The sequence below is a fragment of the Parasteatoda tepidariorum genome, chromosome 10 (assembly GCF_982258835.1).
Source record: "Parasteatoda tepidariorum strain Cologne lab strain chromosome 10, Ptep-v5.0, whole genome shotgun sequence".
Lineage (NCBI taxonomy): Eukaryota > Metazoa > Arthropoda > Arachnida > Araneae > Theridiidae > Parasteatoda > Parasteatoda tepidariorum.
In genome coordinates, this window is record NC_141764.1 from 64062290 (window position 1) to 64080935 (window position 18646).

Consider the following 18646-nt stretch of genomic DNA (forward strand, 5'->3'; position numbering starts at 1 on the left):
AATTTTATTCTAAAAAAGCACAGAAATAAGAAAAGGAAATCTGGCGAGAAAAATTTAAATTTTGAAGTAACACTTTGATTGAATAAAGCAGCTTTCTGTTTTGAAATGCAGGTTATATAGAGAAATTTGTTACGATTATTTCTTCCAGTTTCTTTGTTTTTACTATTAAATTTAAAAACATGCTTTAATTTTTATCATAGCCTGTAAAATTTAGAATTCTTTTTACTCTATATTTTATTTTGTTCTTACTTCATGTCATGATGATGAAAACATCATAAATGTATGCGCATTATCAATATACCTCAAGCATATATTATACTCCAGTACAATAAGGAACTAATATTCATGTAATATACAAATAAAATCCTAATTTACTCAGTAAAGATCGTTTTTATTAAGCAATGTTATATTTTTATGCTTATTTATTTTTTTTCAATGCTTATTTATTTTTTTTCATGTCTAAGAAAACTCCCTTTTATTCAGTTTCGTCACCAAATCTTAATAAAAATTTATAACTGGGTACCCCTCTTATTTATTTATTTTAATGTTCTTACAGAAAAAAAGACAGTGAGATAAGAAGTTGAGATAGCAATAATAGAAAAATTTATGATTCTGAATACAGTGAAGTGTAAAATTACATTGCTTAATTCAAGGAGCACTCAATTTTACACTCTAACCCAAAGTTGCATTATAAATTAGAAATATATTTTTAGACATTCCCCAATTAATGTTTAAAACAGGAATGCACAACTTGAGGCTTGTGGATGATAATTATTATGAATTCAGAGTTAGGGGTTGCTTTTTTATACACTTAGCTTTCATGTTGAATTTTTTATTTATTGTAGTTAATTTCTGTATAAAACTTATGAAAGAAAATTTAGCTTCATTATTCTCAATAAAAAATCTCATAGTTGAGTTTTTCTCACTGTCGCATTTTAAGGAATCATAAATGGTATCTATGATGCAGCAAAAAATTTTAATTGTTTTTTCTATGTTTTTGCATGAGTTTAAAAGGATAATATATTCATAAAATTCCTGTACATGTCAGTTAATAGATTTTGTGATTTTTTTTTAGGATTGAAGGAATATAATTCTTTATCCTATAAGAAGATACAGTAGCTAACCCTGTGCCTTGAACCTAATTTAGAATGCTGCTTTAAAAATTAAAAAAAGTGAGTATGTTTTTTTTTCTTCCATTTTAGAATTATTGCATAATGAAAAAACATTTTAAGAAGATAAACAAAAACTTTTTGTAAGATAGGGGTGCACAACCTTTTTGAGTGAAGGGCCACTTGCACAGCAGGTTGGCTAACGAAGGGCCGCACATGTATTTAGACATGTTAACGACAAATGTAATAATGTTTATTTAAACATTATCGTTCCATTTTTTTTATTAATAAACTTAGTAATATCAATAACTTAGTAGTGTTCCATTATTAGAATTCATTCAAAAATAAAAAAACTTATACTTTTTTTTTTTTTTTTACAAAAAAAAATTGCTATTTTTATCATATGAACAATAGATTTATCAAAATAAATAAACATTGAAGAAAAGAAATATTTTTTTTTATCATATCATGCAATATGAAAACTCATTTTAGAATTAAATTCTAATAAATTTAAAAAAAACTGCAATGCCCACAGAATGAAAGTAGGAAAAAGTTTAGTCGTAATTAAGTAATATAAATTCAAATTAAATATTTTAATTGAAGAAAATTTATAGGTTTTAAACAAAAGCCTAAAATAAAAACAAAACTGTGATAGTTCAAAATAAAATTCAATGCTTATTTTGTAATGTACTTTATTATTTTATTTTATTAATTATTAGATTTTTTATATCGTAAACATTTTCCTTTTTTTATCGAAAAAGATCACTTAAGCAACAAAAAATTGAAATCTAAACTACTAACAGTAAGCAGTTTAAAAAATTCACGTTTTCCGCCATTTTATGAATTTCTCAAGTTGCAATAACATTGCATTTAAATTAGGGAGGGATGTAACGAGTATTTGGCCCTTCTGTGAAAAATTCAGTTGGTTGAATGATCAGTCAAATATTTGGCAAAATATTTTTTAGAAATGCATTTTTCTAAGTTTTTTTTATTTTTGAATTTTTATAGATATTACTTTTTTTTTAAAAATTATAATCAGACAAGTCAATTTTGTCATTTTTTCGATACTTTGAGAATTGAGAAGGATTCATTTTTTGCAGTTTTTATTATAACCCAGCATTTTAACAGAACGTCTCATACTATTAATTTATTATCACTCTTTCCCTGTACTGTAATATAAATAACCAGTAACATAGAAAAGTGTGATTTTCAGCATTAAAGTTTTGTTTCAGGAACTAAGAAAAATTTGTTTTTTCTGTTTTTCTTTTTTTAGGCATTTTTATTATGACTCAGCATTTTTTAAAGATAAAGTTACAAATAAAAAAAAATTTTATAGCAATTTTTTTTCTTCTAAAATTATGGCAATGAGAAAAATTTAAATTGAGATTTTCGGCATAAGATTTTCACTTAAAAAATTAAGAACATTTTTTCTATCTTTTTATTTTCTTTAAATAAAAAAAAACTTTTTTTAGACGTTTTCATTATAACGCAGTAATTTTTAATAGCATTTCTGTTGACTTAATTCTTTTTTCTTGGATTTTTCTGGTAATTGAAAAATTGAGATGTTCAGCTTTAAAAAAAATTTTCAAAAATTAAGATTGATTTTTATGTTCTCTGTTTCGCTTTTCGACATTTTCAAAAACGTTCTTGATTGGCCTTATTTTTTAGAGTTAATTAACGTTTTTCCAGGAAATATTATTCCGAGCATTGAAATTTTAGTTTCAGTGTTGCTATACTGCTAAAAGATTTTGCTATTTGGCCCCAAGTGAACGGCGTTCAATAGATTTTTTCTTCTTCTTTTCGCCGAATATTTGGTTTTTGATCAAATCACAATTCATTACCACATTCGACCAAATCATATTCGTTGCGGAAATAAAAAAGAAGGAAAAATAACTAGGATTTACGATAAAACTGTACGGTAATACAGTATCAAAAAGTGATTATTTAATTGCGTGATTAACAATCACGTGTCGTAATAACATCATAGTTAAATAACGGGATCGTCAAAATCCCGAGGAAAAGTATAGAAATAATTAGGAAAAAATATATTTATGCTGAACTCAGCACAAATAAAGCGCGTCAAATGCATGATTTTAAATTTGCATGTCGTAACAGAATAATTGAAATTTTTTATAATACGTAGGAACGCATAGCAATAACTGCCGAGAAAAATTTTTGAAGAAAAAGAAAGAATTGCGAAAGAAAAAATAGAAAATCACTTAGATTTAAAATGAAATTTGCGATCTGAAACTCGCGTCGTTATAAAAATTCGGAATTTTCAGAATCACGTAGAAAAGCGGAAATAACTGTTTAAAAAAAAAATCATTTATATTTACTATAAATTCGGCTTCAAGAAAGCGCGTAAAACGTACGTTTACTAAAGAATCTGTTAAAATTGATTGTGTCAAAACGTGATGACTTTAAAGTGCGATTAAAAATTGCCATTTTTTAAAAATTTTTTTATTGTGTTTAGAAACTCTCGCGGGCCGCACTTCAGTAGTCGAAGGGCCGCATTTGGCCCGCGGGCCGCAGGTTGTGCACCCCTATTGTAAGAAATGAAATATCTGATAGCTAAATGCTATGGTTCTTGTTTTTTTTTAAGAAAATGAAATTTAAATATATATATTGCGTTTAAGTTAATTTCAGCTAGGGTAGACGGACTTAAACTAAACATTCTAAAAAAAAGTTCGTTTGAAAAAAAAAATTATAATTAAGTTTTCTATTTGTATAAATTCTTTCAGTTTAATTATAACCAAATGAATAAATAATATATAATTTTTTCTCTGTTATTTTGCACTTTTTAAGTGTTTGTGTCGAATCAATAAAAACATTTCTATTCTATATTTCTATAATGATAAAAACATTTCTATACTATATACTAACTCTAAAAAAAAAAAATATATATTTTTCTTTTTCCGGCAAATATTTTGAAAGATTTTGCATGGCAAAACTTTTGGCACAATTTGAAAGATCATGCTTGAAGCGTTTAGAAATGATGCCATTTTTTACCCTGCAAAATGTAATTGGACAAAAATGAAGAAAGGAAGTTAATAGTTTTTTCTAACTTTAATACCAGCAATTTAGAAATCATTCTATCGGATTGTGTTATTTATATATGATTCTTTTAGAATTATTTATCATGGTATTATTATTTATAATACTTCCTTTACCACATACCTTGCCAGTGTGACTTTGGTTACATCACACTTAGCAAACAAGTCAAATTGTAACGTAATTAACATGATAGATATGTCCGTCACATCATGAGTGTGCAGTGTTCTATCAAAGTGTAGTTTGAAGGGTGGCCTTCATTTCTTGTCCTTTAATCCTGATAAATGCTCCCTTTTTGTAAAAATAAGCTGTCATCCATTAAAAACACTGCATTTTTACTCATATGCCATTCAAAAATAACTAAATAACTTTAAACATTCTTCAAATGATAATTACACACTAGTAAAATTATCTGTATTTATAGGTTTGATTCTGATTACTGTTACAAATATTTACTTTGTTTAGATTATTCACAACTGGTTAATAATGAATTTTTTAAACTTTAAAATTATTTTTTCAACTAAATGCCTTTTTTAAAAAAAGAAGAAAAAATTCACCTTTAAATATTTATTCTTTTCATAATTTTCAGTTTGAATTATAGAAAAAGCTTTCAAGTTGTTTATCAATCAATCATTTTTTTTAGTTAACTTTTTTTTTTGAAAAAAAATTCATGCTCAGGGAATGTCTTTTAGCTTGCCTTTAATTATTTTTTATAAACTGCAATCTATTCTCTTGTTTTGCCACAATCTATTCTCATGTTTTAAAGGGGGGACTTAAAAATTCAGTTATTACATAATATTACACAATTTGATAAATTTTTTCGGTGTTAAGTTAGATCCCTTTCAAAATTCCAAATTACTTTTTTTTATTCTTAGGGAAAACTCTGGAGTGTGATTAATCTTGGGCATTCCTTCAATTTTGATAATGTCAAAATTCCTTTCCCCCATTACATCACATTAGCTCATGTTGATATCTTGGAATCTTGTTATATGAATGCCGATTTCATTGTTAACATGAGTTACTTATCACCTCTCCATAGTATGTGGAAATGCAGTTTTTCTTGATTTGTCTCTGCCTTCCAGTGCAGTTTTATTTTTATACCTTTATTTATTTTTCAGGTTCTGTTTCACTGTCAGATATCGTCTAGTTTTGTTTTTCACCTTTCTTTTTTCATTGGAAACTTTTCATTTTCTCTTTTTAATCTCTTTCGTTTTCCTCTTTCACGTCTGGTGAGTCTCTATAATTAGTACTATTTTTCAGCACTTTAAATTTGTATATTATTACTGTCTTTATAATATTTTAAGCAAATGAAGTTATTATTTTATCAGGTATATCTTCCTGCTTCAGTTTCTTGGGATATTTCTTTTTTTTTTCTGTTGATTTATGCTCTTTAAGAATAGTGTTTTTAAACACTATTCTTAAAGAGCTTTTTATTAGTTTAATATTCTAAAGCTCTGGAAATGCAGGAAAACCTCGATATCTCAAACTTGAATAGAGAGAAGAAAAAGCATTTGAATTACCATGTATCAAAAATTACATGTTTTCTACATTAAAATAGGGGAAAAAAAGATTTTTACTTCCCCAGTAGTGGGGGATAGACATTTATAAAAAAATTAAACTACGAATACAATTTTTATAACAATATTTAAATACATATTTATATCTATATACTTTAGAGCATAGATTCTCAACCTTTTTTACGTTGCTGCCCCCTTAAGGAACAAAAAGCATTTCAACGCCCCCTTCATGAAAATCCAGTTATTTAGAGTATGGGGACGGAGGGAGGTGAGCTGAATTATAGGAAGTAACATCTTTAAGCAATTTTTTAAGCTTTAAATTTGTTAGGTTTTTTAAAAAAATGTAATGTGTACATTAACTCGATAATTTTCTCACTGCAGGTAAACACAGTCTATTTGTTATGATCAAAATAAATAGGTTGAATGAAAGAAAAATACAACAAAGAAACCTATGCTTAAAAAAATAAATTATTCTTAATTAGATAATTAAAAAAACACCCAAAATATAAAAAGTAGTATCAACAAAACATTCAAGTAACTATGTTGGTAGGATGATTGTACTTAATGGTTCAGAACTAATTTCTTAAAGGTCGGTTCAATACTTTTAGTGAGATGAAGACGCAGATCCCATCGTTGCACAATTTCGAGTCGATTTCTCCTTTTTGTGACGAGATCTTTAACAGCACTGAATCTTTTTTCGACTAGTTAGGAGGAAGGGAAGGCAATATTCGCAAAAGGCTTCAGAACCCATAAACCCATTGAGGCATTTCTAGGGAACAAAACATCTTTAAAACGGTCAGAAAAGTCCATGTCCAAAAAGTCAAGGTGTTGACAATATTCTTGTGCATCATCAGAACGAATTTCGCCTGCTTGGCTGAACTCATTCCAACAAAAATTCTGCTTCCACAAAATTAGTCTTTTAAGAAGACAGAAATAACTGATTTTGTAAGGATCAAGTTGAGCTCGTTGTCTTGAAGATGTAAATTATCACCCTTGAATTTTTCATATAAATCTTTCTGTCTTTAAATCTTTCATATAAATTTTTCATATAAATCTGCCAAAGTCTTTCTTAAATTCTAGCAATCTGTCTCACAGAGATACATCTCAGTTTCCGAGGAACTCAAGCAAAGAGTCAAAAAGATTCCAATACCTATTGAGACAGAAGCTTTTGAAAGCCAGCGAATCTCGGTGTATAGTAGCAAGCGATTGAATTCTTCATTGTTTTTCTTACTCAGCTGTCTGAATCGTGGAAAGCATTACTGTAAATTTTGTTCACAGCAAGCATGCATATTGCAATGATTGATGCAAACGGTCGCTGAGATTTTTCCTCCTAAATGCTATCTGTGAATCACGCAGTGAACAGCTAAAATATCAGGTACCTCCCTTTCCAAAAAGGCAATGTCGACCCACCATTGCAGGAGCCTATCAGTGGCAATAGACATTTTATTCGCAAGAGGAATGTTTTTCTCTTTAAAATAATTTTTGAGAGTGTTAAAAATAGATTTACCTTTGATATCTATAATCAAGCTTCTTGCCAAAAGCATCTCTTGAATAATTTTTCCTACCTTTACAAACTGGACCTATGCCTACTGTAAAGCCTACATTACCTGGCAAGGTTGATTCATCAACTTGAAGGAAAATTCGTTGGATATCAGAAGTTTGCATAAAGAAATTTCAACGCCTTCAGCCATCTCATCATTTCGTCACCGCACTGCATCGTTGCTTATGGGATATTTTTTTATTACAGTGGGTGCGGCTGGATGGTATAAAATTGCTTCTAAAGCTTCCTTGACAACCGTCAGTATCAACTCTGTTCCGATGATATGAGCTTTCCCAGATTTAGCAATAAATTTTTATATATTATAAGAAGCTATCAAACAATCGTCGTATTTTTGTGATGATGTTGCTAGTAACCCTGAGACCAAAGGTGCCTTCAGAAACGTGAGAAAAGATGTTCGTGAAAAATGACAAACCTTTAATTTGTTTGTCAGGATGAGTTTTTTGTAAATGCTCCTACTAACGGTAAGATTTCATTACCTCATTAGATAAAACTTTATTACAAAGTAAACACATGGGTAATAGAGAGTTCAGCAGTGATTGAACGAATCCCAACTTCAAACAAATATGTGGCACTGTATTGATGACACTTCTTTTTGTTAACCGACATTGTTGGCGGCAGCAAAATACAAGCGATGAAAGAAAATCAATTATTTCTCAAAATTAATAAATAATTTATGGTAAAGAACTAATTCGCGCACGTACCTGGCCAAGTAAACTATGAGATCCAATCGAAACTGGAGAAAAAATCATAAGGAAGCTAACGAAAATCATTATAAGAAACACGGGTCAAATCAAAAATTCATACTGAAAGTGCATGCACTTCAATTTCCACTAAATGACTTGTATGAGTCAGAGGCAAAAACTACTGACTCATGCGCTGAACTGTGTTGGTTCGGATTAGAGAATAGGTGTCGTAGAAGTTCGTTTTATTGCTGGTACAAATAATGTATCGGATAATCTTGATTTTTTATATTAATTTAATCTTTTTTTTCTCTTTAATATTAATTTTAGATTAATTTTATTTATTAAATAAATCTTAATTTAATAACTTTATTTGTAAGTTTTAAAATTAAATTTGAATGACAAAACATGCTCATCTCCCCCCTACAGCCCAAAACATATCCAACGCCCCCCTATCGCCCAAAACAAATTCACCGCCCCTCAGCATACTCCCAGCGCCCCCAGGGAGGCGGTATCGCCCCCGTTGAGAACCAATGCTTTAAAGTCAGCGTAACTAAACTTTGTTTTTATTCCCCAACTTTAGCAAAAGTGAAAATTCAAAAGCAAGTCTTATAAAAAAAAATTACAACTGCCCTCAAACATATTTGAAAGTAATGATATAAAAAGTAGTTAGTAGCGATATGTAAAAATACATAGTTAATGTTTAGACATTGGGAACTTTGGCGTCTAGTGAATTAACTAAGAAAAAGTAATTTTCTGTGAGACTGAAGTCTACAGTTTCTACATTTATAATTAATTTTAAGTTAAGATTTTAATTTTTATTAATATACAGTGAATTCGCGATAACTCGAATCTGATAGGACTGACGAAAAACTTCGACATATCGGAAGTTCGACTTACCGTTAGTTTCGGTTTTGGACTTTCAAAATATTGTCGGATTATTTAATTAATGCTTATTAATTACAAATCTTCTAAATGCTTACAATATTTAAGATCATTTTTCTGGCAAGCCATTTACGATAAGACTGTTTGAAGCACTTTATGATACCCTGGTCCATCGGCTGCAACTTTGCTGTTGTGTTTGGCGGGAGAAACTGCAAGTTTACTGCTTTCAAATTAGGTAGATCACTGTGCGCTGTGCATTGATCCATAAAGAGTATCACTTTTCTTTTTTTAGCGAAGAATTTCCGATCCAATTTTCTTACATAGTCTTCAAATAAAACTGATGTCATCCAAAACTTTTTGTTAGACTTGTAATCCAAAGGATACTTTTTTACATTCTTGAAACATCGGGGATTTCGGTATTTTCCGATAACAAGTAAGGGCAATTTCTCTGTCCCAGACGCATTTCCCTCAACTAGGACAGTCAAACGTTCCTTGCTTATTTTACCCCCTGAGCAGTTTTCATCCTTAAACATCATAGTCTTATTTTTAAGACATTTAAAAAATAAACCCATTTCATCAATATTGAAAACATCATTTTAACTGTATCCTTGAAGTAAATTTGGTAACGTTTCATTTAATCACTGTTCACATACTTCAAGAGGGACAGCTTTTGCTTCTCCATGAAGAATGCGAAAGACATTGTGTGTGTTTTGCAAAGGAAGGGGTAAGATATCAGCTCCTGGTTTTTTTTTCTTGCTTTAAAAGATCCAAAAAAATCGAGTTAAAGGGAGTAAAATTCGAGTAATCGAGAATAATTAACATGAAATTGAACATAAAAGGGTCGGGACCTCATAAAAAAATCGAGTTATAGTAATATTCGAGTTATCGTACTTCGAGTTATAGCGAATTGACTGTATATTGATATAGATATATATGCTCAAAATGGGAATTTAATTTTATAGTATCTATGCCGAATAGTAAACTAAATATCTGTAAAATATTAATTTCATATTTTTTTTATGAATTTCCTGTATTATTTAAGTACTGATATATGTTTTTTTTTCTTTCATTTTTAGACAAATACTGGCGCACAAATGGAAAATACCTGTGCACTAACTATTTTACCAGTTATTCCAAAATGGAAGATTTATAACTCAGTTCCAAAAAAACCTGTCAAATATTGTGCTATTCTAAAAGAGAAAAGTAAGGAACCATTTTTTATGTTTTGCAGTATTTTTTATTCTATAAATTTCTTTCAAAGCATGATTTTATTTTATTTTTTGTTCCAGGAGAATTTCAAAACTTATTGGAACATGTTGTAAGTTCATATTTATTTCATTATAGATTCAGCTTATAATGTATACAACATATACATTATTTTTTCATACCTATACTTTTTCCTTTTTTATCTAGCTAAATCATTGCACAGAAAAACTGAAAATCGGTTTTCGCAATGAAACATCATCCATTTAGAGGTACATATTGTCAGCTTAAAAATGTCTAGCGGAAAAAGTATTAAATATACAGTCATAACTGTTAACTCTACTGAATTTTATTAGTGTCTCCTGGTCTACAGACTTAAATAAAGTGAATAACTTTCTGCAAGCACAAAATTTCAATTAAAATAATTTCTGCAGGCATTGATTAACTCTTGTGACTAGTTTCAACTCTTTGGTCGCAACCTGGTTTTGACGAAACTGGTTTGTAAATATTTGTAAAAAAATTTTTATTTGATTCTATATTAATGCATACAACAGGGATGAGTTTTGAAAAAAAGAAAACTGAAAATAAAAATCCAAACAGATTTTGTGCAAAAAGCACTCTTTAAGTAATTGAATAAATACTTGAAATTTGAGTGAGAAGAAAAAAGTGTATGTAGGAAGCATTTATTCACAGAATGTTATCAAAGTTTTAATAAAAGTATCTTTGGCATGGGTAAAAAAAAGTGTAAAAATGTATCCTTTTTTTTTCTTCTTGGGAATATAAAGAAGACAAATTTTCTTTGAAAAGGCAAATGAATTAGTTGTATTGAAAAATTTTCCGTGATGGTAAAAAATTTACAGCAAACGGCGTTTGTGTATATTATATGGGTCTGCTGGTCTACTAGTTTAATCAAAAATTCTCATGGTTTTTGTACATGTATAAAATTTTTTTAAATGTAAGAAAGTTTCAGAAGAAAAGAAATTCCTATAAAAATCGATATTTTACCACTCATTGAATATTGCTTTGTTTTAGTTCATATTAGAAATGTTTGCATCAAATAATCTGCTTTAGTTTTGTTTCTTGTTTGACCCACTGACAGTTTTGTAAACTAGCAAAATTGTCAGGATGTTTCTCCTCTATACACTATTTCCCTATCTAATAACATTAAAAAATTGGGTTTCGATATGCGGAGAAGACTGCATGTTGAGATACGACTTTTTACATGCGGAACTGGCAGTAGGTTATTATTTTTTTTATTATTATTAAAACGGTATAATTTACTTTTTCAATTTAATGTTTGTTTTTCAATATTTGCACCTCGTATTTTTCGCATCAAATAAAAAAAAAAGAGTCTTTCTTCATTTATATTTATTCATAAAAAGAGAAAATGCAATTTATCTTCTGCTTTCTTTAATATAAATTGTATCAGTGTTTATTTTAAATTTTTAAGATTCTTTAGTCATTTAACCGATAACAAAATGATATTGTATGAAAACTGATTTTGATTATTTCTTGTTTATTTATTTTTTATTGATTGAGGCACGTTTTGATCTTTATTTACGTTAAAAACCTATAGCAGTATAATCTGGTCCGATTGTTTCTCAAGGTACCATTTATTATGAACGATAAATACGAGAGAACGACAGTTGCTGCGGGTCGCTGTCAAATAATGACTTTAAAATGTATGAAGAGTAATAAACAAAATAATGGGGTCTCAGAAATTAATAACTTTACTTCAAGTATAAAAAAGTTTAATTGGAAAAATTATGTACTTAGTGTTAAAATATTTATAGTGCAAAAGGATGAGTAAATACATTTATTTATTTTTAAAATATTTCGAAATTTTGAAGGATTGAACAAACTCTTTTCTTTTTAGCAGAAACAATAAATATCTGACATTTCTAATTGATTGCTGTTCATTTTTCTGTAAGTTCATGGGAATACCGAAAGTTCCTCAATATTTCAAAGACTTGAAGAGACTTTCCGCAATTGTGTGTGCTAGTTTTTATTAAGTTGGCCTGATGGATCAGTATCACTTTGCACCTTCTCAGCCAATGCAACCTTTTCTTGAATATAAAACACAAATTTCAACATTCCCATCAACTGATACATAAGCATCAAACCCAATGTTTGGGGTTTTTTCCCCTAAATTGTAACAAATCCTCAATTTCTTCATCATTAGCATCAGGAGCTACTGTTTTTTGTCTCAAAACGATTTAACTTCAATGTTTTTCTTTAATGTTCGTAAACTATATGAACAATAGATGTGGAAATCTGCTAGTTTTAAAAATGATTTAAACGAGAGTTATTAACATTATAAGACTAGCATTTATGACTGGACTATTAAAACAATATAATATATGCAGAAAAATGAAATATGTGGGAACAATAGATCTGGGTTTAGCTGTACCCGAAAATCTGTATTTTCTGTACTTTACAAATTTCCAAGATTTCAAGTTCCACCTATAGTTTGAATAGGAAAAAAGTTTAAGAACCTGATACTCTAAGACTAAAAGAATTTCAATTGAAACTTTTTCGTACGAATTTCTGTGAAGAGGCAAGTAATTTATTTACAATTACAAAAGTCTGCATTTTTTTTAACAGACTGAATTATGTGTATAAATTATTATAGTCATAAGCTATATCGCCTTACAAAATCATACCATTAAAAATGATTTTTCATTGATTATTGTTGGTTACTTAAAGTTGAAAGTAGTTCTTTTGAGTCACTTTTTTTGTGCTTTAGTATAAGATTGTGTAAAACAGTTTGTATTGTACTTGTATGATGCCTAAATAATTATAAACAAAAAATGCTTAGGGTATCATTAAATTTTTTCTGTTTGTGAAAATTTTATAGTACTAAAAATTCCAGTACAATAACTGGTTTTTAAATTATTTTTGAATTATATACACAATTTCAAAGCAAAGATATGAAAAAAGTAATATAATTAAATAATTGAATTTATTGGAATAACATTTGCAATATTTTTTTCCCCTGTATTCACTTACTATATTTTCAACCAGTTTTTATTTTCTTATCTAGAAATATTTTAACACCATCATCAGGCAGTTAATTATTTTCAGTTTTTGCATTGATTGCATTTTTTAAACTTTGCATTTTTATAATATATATTTTATTGTGCATTTATTAACATAAAAATATTCAAACTACTTTATTAAAAAGTTCAATTGAAAAAAGCATTATAAAATAAACTATTTATATAGCTCAAATGTTTGCTGTTTTTTTTAAAAAAATTAAAAAGAAGAAACATAAAAATTGGTAATAATAAAATGTAATATCATATCTGGTTTCTGTAATACATTATCTGGTTAATGTGCTTTAAAAATGACTAGATAATTTATTCATTTTTTTTATGCAGAATTAACTTCTAATAAAAAGCTATGATTTTTTTTCCTTGCAATTATTTCAACAACATATCTTATAGTAAATGTTGTTTAAATAGATAAGTAAATGGCAATTGATTCATTCATAAAATAAAAGTAGTTCATAATTTTTTATAATTAATGAAAAACATTTAAAGTAAGGTATTCCTATCATTATCAATATTTGCCTAACGGCCGACTACTCTAACTGCCTAGAAGGATATACTAGTATTTTAATATATGTAAAATTCTCAGAATATTTTAATATTCTTTTGATGAAGTTTAAATTTGGGTGTGTAACATATATGTTTTCTTAGATTATTTTTTCTCAAGTTACTTTTTTATTTAATTCATGATTTGTTATAATCAATATACATTTGTATATTTATGAAAACTAATGTTTGTTCATTTTATTTTAGTTTTCAAAAAAGGTGAAGAATTCATGCTCTATTATTGATAAAAAGAAGATTGATACCTCAAAGGATAAAAAAAGTTTAGAAATTATTTTTCTCAACCAGGAAGAAAAGGATTTGCTATCTTTAAACCTTTCTATAAGTGAAAAACATGCACTAAGAAGGAGAAATAACTTGTTAATATTTCTTAAAAACAATTCCAATAATATAAAATACCATATTGAAGATGGCAGTATTTATGTAAAATGTGATGTTAACATTCAGTGGCATATATTTTATGACTTGTTTGAGTTTCTTCTTGTAAAGTATGGCATCTGCAATATTGGTGCTCTTTTCTATTGTGTTCTTTTTTCTGGTTGTATGTTAAAGCAAGAAATAAGATTTCTATGTTGTAAACCAATAGACATCAGTAGCCCTTCATATAATTTTTTACTGGATTCACGTGAAAGTACTTCGATTAAAAACTCTTGCTTAACTTCAAAGAAGTTACCAAAACGGGTGGGGTCTTATCAAAATTATCTCGATGACAATCTTGTCCCAGCAGATAGCCAAGAATTATCATGTAAGATTCTTTCAGACCTGATACCGTGTCGGAAAACTATGGATATGAATAGCATAATGCCCAAACAAAAGGTTCCCAGGCTGGATTGTTTTTGTTCGGAAATACATTGTAAATGCCATGAGACTGAATGGAAACTTCACAGAAAAATATCCAAATGCAGTGTAGATAGTTATATGGATATATTACTGAAGAAAGGCGTGACCTCCAATGATGAACTCTCCATAGCTCAGGGTGAATCTAGTTTTAGCTCAACCTTTGGTAATTTTTCTAACCAAGATTTTGATTCATTATTAAATAATGTTATAGAAAACTCTGTTCCTCCCATAGACTTGTTGCCAAAGAGAAATGATTTACCATTGAGTCAAAATTGTGATAGGTGTTCTCAAAATCCTGGTAATGAGTGTGGAATTTCAACAAGTGATGTAGTACCTGGATTAATAAATAGCCCTGCAAGGAATAAACTTGAACCTAAACCTGAATCTTTATTAAAGGCCATTAATCTTTTGAATGAAGACATGGCGGGAAAAGAAAAAATTTTAATCGAGGAGTTTGCAGATAAGAAAAAAAATACGACTCTTTTTAATATGTTTCAGACTGCATCTGGTAAGAAGGTTAATATTTCAGATACAGCTTTAAAAAAGGCTGAAGAAATGTTTACTGAAGTAATGCAGGCTGAGGATGATTCTGTCAGTGATGATAAAAACGCAAATGTGTTACTAGAAAATAAATTTGAAACAGAAAGGAGCAGCTCGTCTTCTGATCACAAATCAGCTAACATCCCAGGACCAGTGAGGGATAAGCATTTGAATGAGAATGTTGATGGAATGTTAGTGGATGGCTTTTTTGAAGATATCTGTTTTGATGAAAATGATGAATGTTTGACGGATGCCTCTCAATATTCTTCAATGTGCAATAATAAACTTGAAAAACTATCTTCTGTCGGTAAAGTTCGAAAAAGCCTCGGCGGAAGAAGATCGCTGAAACCTTATTCAAAAAAGATTGAGACAACTGATGTTAAAAATCTTTGAATGAGTTTTTATAAATTTTTTCATTCCGTTGGTAATTTTTACTAACATTGTTTCGAAATAACAAATTTAGCAAGAAGAAGAAAAGTACCATGAGAATGGATTTATCCGAAAATGTTTATTACAATACAAGTGTTCCAAACAGACCAAATGATTTTATCCACAGCTGCAAACTCTATTGGATTTTCCAGTAGAGTACTAGGTTTTTCCAGTTTCTCCTGGTCTACAGGTTTATTTAAGATTATCCTCATTTTTGTGCATTTTAGAAAAATCCCTTAAATTGAGTTAGCTTCCTTAAGAAAATTCCTATTAAAAGAGAATTTTTAGACAGATTATTGCTTACTTGCTTGAATATTTAAATAAGTATTACTAATACATAATGAAGTGAATCTCATTTATAGAAATCGGTTCAAAACTTTCTTTGTTATAAAATGTTCAGTTTATTTTTATTCAGAACTTTCTTTACAAATTAATTTTTTAAAAAAACTTTTATCTGTCTTTGATGAATTAAATACCTTTTAATATTGTAAACTATGAGTATACATAATACATTGCATTTCAAGTATGTTTAATGTCAATCATAACTGGAAAATATTGCAATTTTTTCTATTTGGATGACTATAAAAATCCGTAAAATTCCCTATGTGTAAAATATTTAGTATATTATGGAACACTTATCATAAAATTTATATTATTTCGTAAAATCTACTGGATTTTTTCCTATCCATGTTGTCAGCTATGTTTTATCTATGTGGTGCGTAATATCAGGTAAAGGTTTATTTGCTGCATAGTTGCTCATATTGTGATTGCATATTTTGTTCTCTGTTCGATGCAGCAAAATCACAGTACCATTCTGTTCCTGTCACTATAGCCGTAAAGAAATAGAATGTCAAATGCCATACCTTAATCTAAACTATTGCATTTTTTTATTTATTATTATTATTTGAAAGTGGATTTAATCGACTATGTATGTAACAAGTGTTTTGATTTCGATGGTGGATAATTATAATTTAACTCTTCCAAGACGGATATTTATTTTTTTTAATGTCTAATACATTTTGTTGGGAGAAAAATATTCATTAACATTATTGTTTTTTTTTTTTCTATATGCAGGGCTGATTGTGCTCCGGGAAAAATCCGGATTTTTCGCTAACTGTGATCCAGAAGTTTCTGGAGATCAAAAGTTCAGACATTTCAAAAAATCATTGTCAACAAAAATTTCCGGAAATCAAATTTTCAAAGGTGGAACTTAAAAAAAAACGCAGTTTATTTTATTTGTTTGTAAGGAAGAGCCAGATACTTTATAAGCTTATATTCAAGATTAATATTCATTTTTTATCAGTAAATAGTTATTATAATCACAAACTCAAGAAAGAAAGACATATTTGTAAATTTCAATTACTTCTCCAGGTCTTTCATAGGTATGTGTAAAATTTTAAATAAGCTAAGAAATGTTGAGAAAAAGGAAAAAAACCTTGTTTCAACTTTTTTCTAATTATTCGATTTAAACTTCTTTTTTTTTTTTTTTAACTCAAGAAATTTTCCGGAATTTTGACTTGGGCTCACAATCACCCCTGTACATGCATAAGTATCAACATAATCTATTTTGAGGCAGATTGCCTGATTAGGCTGAATTGAGTTAAAATTTATTTGCAGATGTGATAGAATTATAACTATTTTTTGAGACAAAATGAGAAAGATTTTCTATTAATCTCTATGGTTATGAGCCTCTTATCTGTTTTGTGGACACTTATTTGAGGATGCTTATTTATTTTTATTTATCAATCAATAAAAACATTTCTTAATTTCAAGTCAATAACAAGCTGTTTATGTGGCCACATATTTGGCAAAAAAATATATAAATATTAAGTTAGCTTTTATTTTTTGGGTTGAAAAATGTAAGTTAAAAAAAAAAAAAATTTAAAGCAATGAATACAAAACAAGTTTTAAAGTTTCCTGTGTTTTAAAATTTTAAAATATGAAAGTTAGAATATAAAATAACTAATTAAAAAATAGTTTAGATTATGAAATAATAGTAAAAAAATTATGTATAAAATGCAATATGTACATGATACATCCAAACCAAACATATCAAAATATACACAATATTTTTTACCTACATAAAAACTAACTACATCTACATAATAACTAACTCAAAGATTGAGCTGAAAATTGAAAATATGTATGGAAAATTTAAGTTTTCTATGGACTTAAATGTTTTTCATGAATTTTTTTTTTCTTTTAGTTTTATGATTATGCTGTTAAAAAAATGAAATTTTGGGCCATTTCCAAAAGACCTACAACTCTTTATCAGGTAGAAATTTTGAAATTCAAAGAAAAAAAAATTTGATGTAACCTAATATATAATTAAAATTTTATTTGCAACATTACAAGTTAATGCATATTTTCAATAATTGTTAGATGTAACAAAATTGCAATTACTGTTTGAGTTACTGTAAGGCCATAAATGAAAGGAATATCGCCTTTTCATGAGCTATGTGGTGCGCACTCTAACAAGATTTGAAGTAGAGATGCTCTAGGCCAAAAGTTTATTGCCCTACTTTTTAAAGGGAATGAAACATTGTATTATTATCCTATTAAGAATTTTTGTAAACATTAAAATTATTTGTAACATTATTTATTATCTGAGTATTCCTTAGGTTTGAACCATATTCTTGGGACTTCATTTAATTCAATGTCAACTATTCTGTAGTGAAAAATTCTTCTGCTTTCATAAGTTATCATTTTCTTTTTAATTTATATGTTCTAAAATGTGAGATTTTATCAGACCATTGTTCCAAATGAAATAAAATTGAATAAATGACATATTTGTGCTTAATAATTTTTTCTCTGTATAAGTATAAAATGATTAAAAAATATTTATTATTTCATACAAAACTGAATTTTTTAAAAAAATTGCTTTGCTTGAATACTTTTATGTGGATTCAAAAATATCACCTATTTGTTATGTAAAATAACGAATTATATTTCAGTTATGTCATTTGAAAATTTATCAGAATAAATTATTATTAATTTTTACTGTGGAAAAAATTATTATAAATGTTATTAATAAGAAATACGGAGAAATATTGCCTGATTATTGCACAGTAGGGTATGATATCCGAAATTTCAATTTTCAAATCTGACAATAACTACGTTGTTACATAAATAAACATATTTTTTAGTACGTTTTTATAAGCCCGCTTTCGTGAATGAGAGGCTAGAATCCTGTTAATTTAATTAGTATCGAGATTAC

The 18646-nt window shown here is 28.2% G+C and overlaps 1 protein-coding gene across 10 annotated transcripts in view; it reads left to right on the top strand.

The window, feature by feature from the left end:
* Window positions 1-10: 10 nt before the first annotated feature.
* The window catches only part of LOC122273931 (leucine-rich repeat transmembrane protein FLRT2-like), a 50173-nt gene continuing 31537 nt past the window's right edge, over window positions 11-18646 (top strand). Inside the window, exons 1-7 of one of the 10 annotated variants that reach the window (XM_087154084.1) lie at window positions 11-111; window positions 1076-1172; window positions 5036-5198; window positions 5279-5389; window positions 9880-10006; window positions 10093-10121; window positions 13810-17185. In XM_087154084.1, the coding sequence (XP_087010210.1) occupies window positions 9898-10006; window positions 10093-10121; window positions 13810-15393 (1722 nt within the window). In that variant the 5' untranslated portion in view covers window positions 11-111; window positions 1076-1172; window positions 5036-5198; window positions 5279-5389; window positions 9880-9897 and the 3' untranslated portion in view covers window positions 15394-17185. Of the gene's footprint in view, window positions 348-1075; window positions 1173-5035; window positions 5199-5278; window positions 5390-9879; window positions 10007-10092; window positions 10122-13809; window positions 17186-18646 lie in introns of those variants that run through there. The other 9 variants (XM_087154085.1, XM_087154086.1, XM_087154087.1 and 6 more) reach the window with 9 other exon arrangements.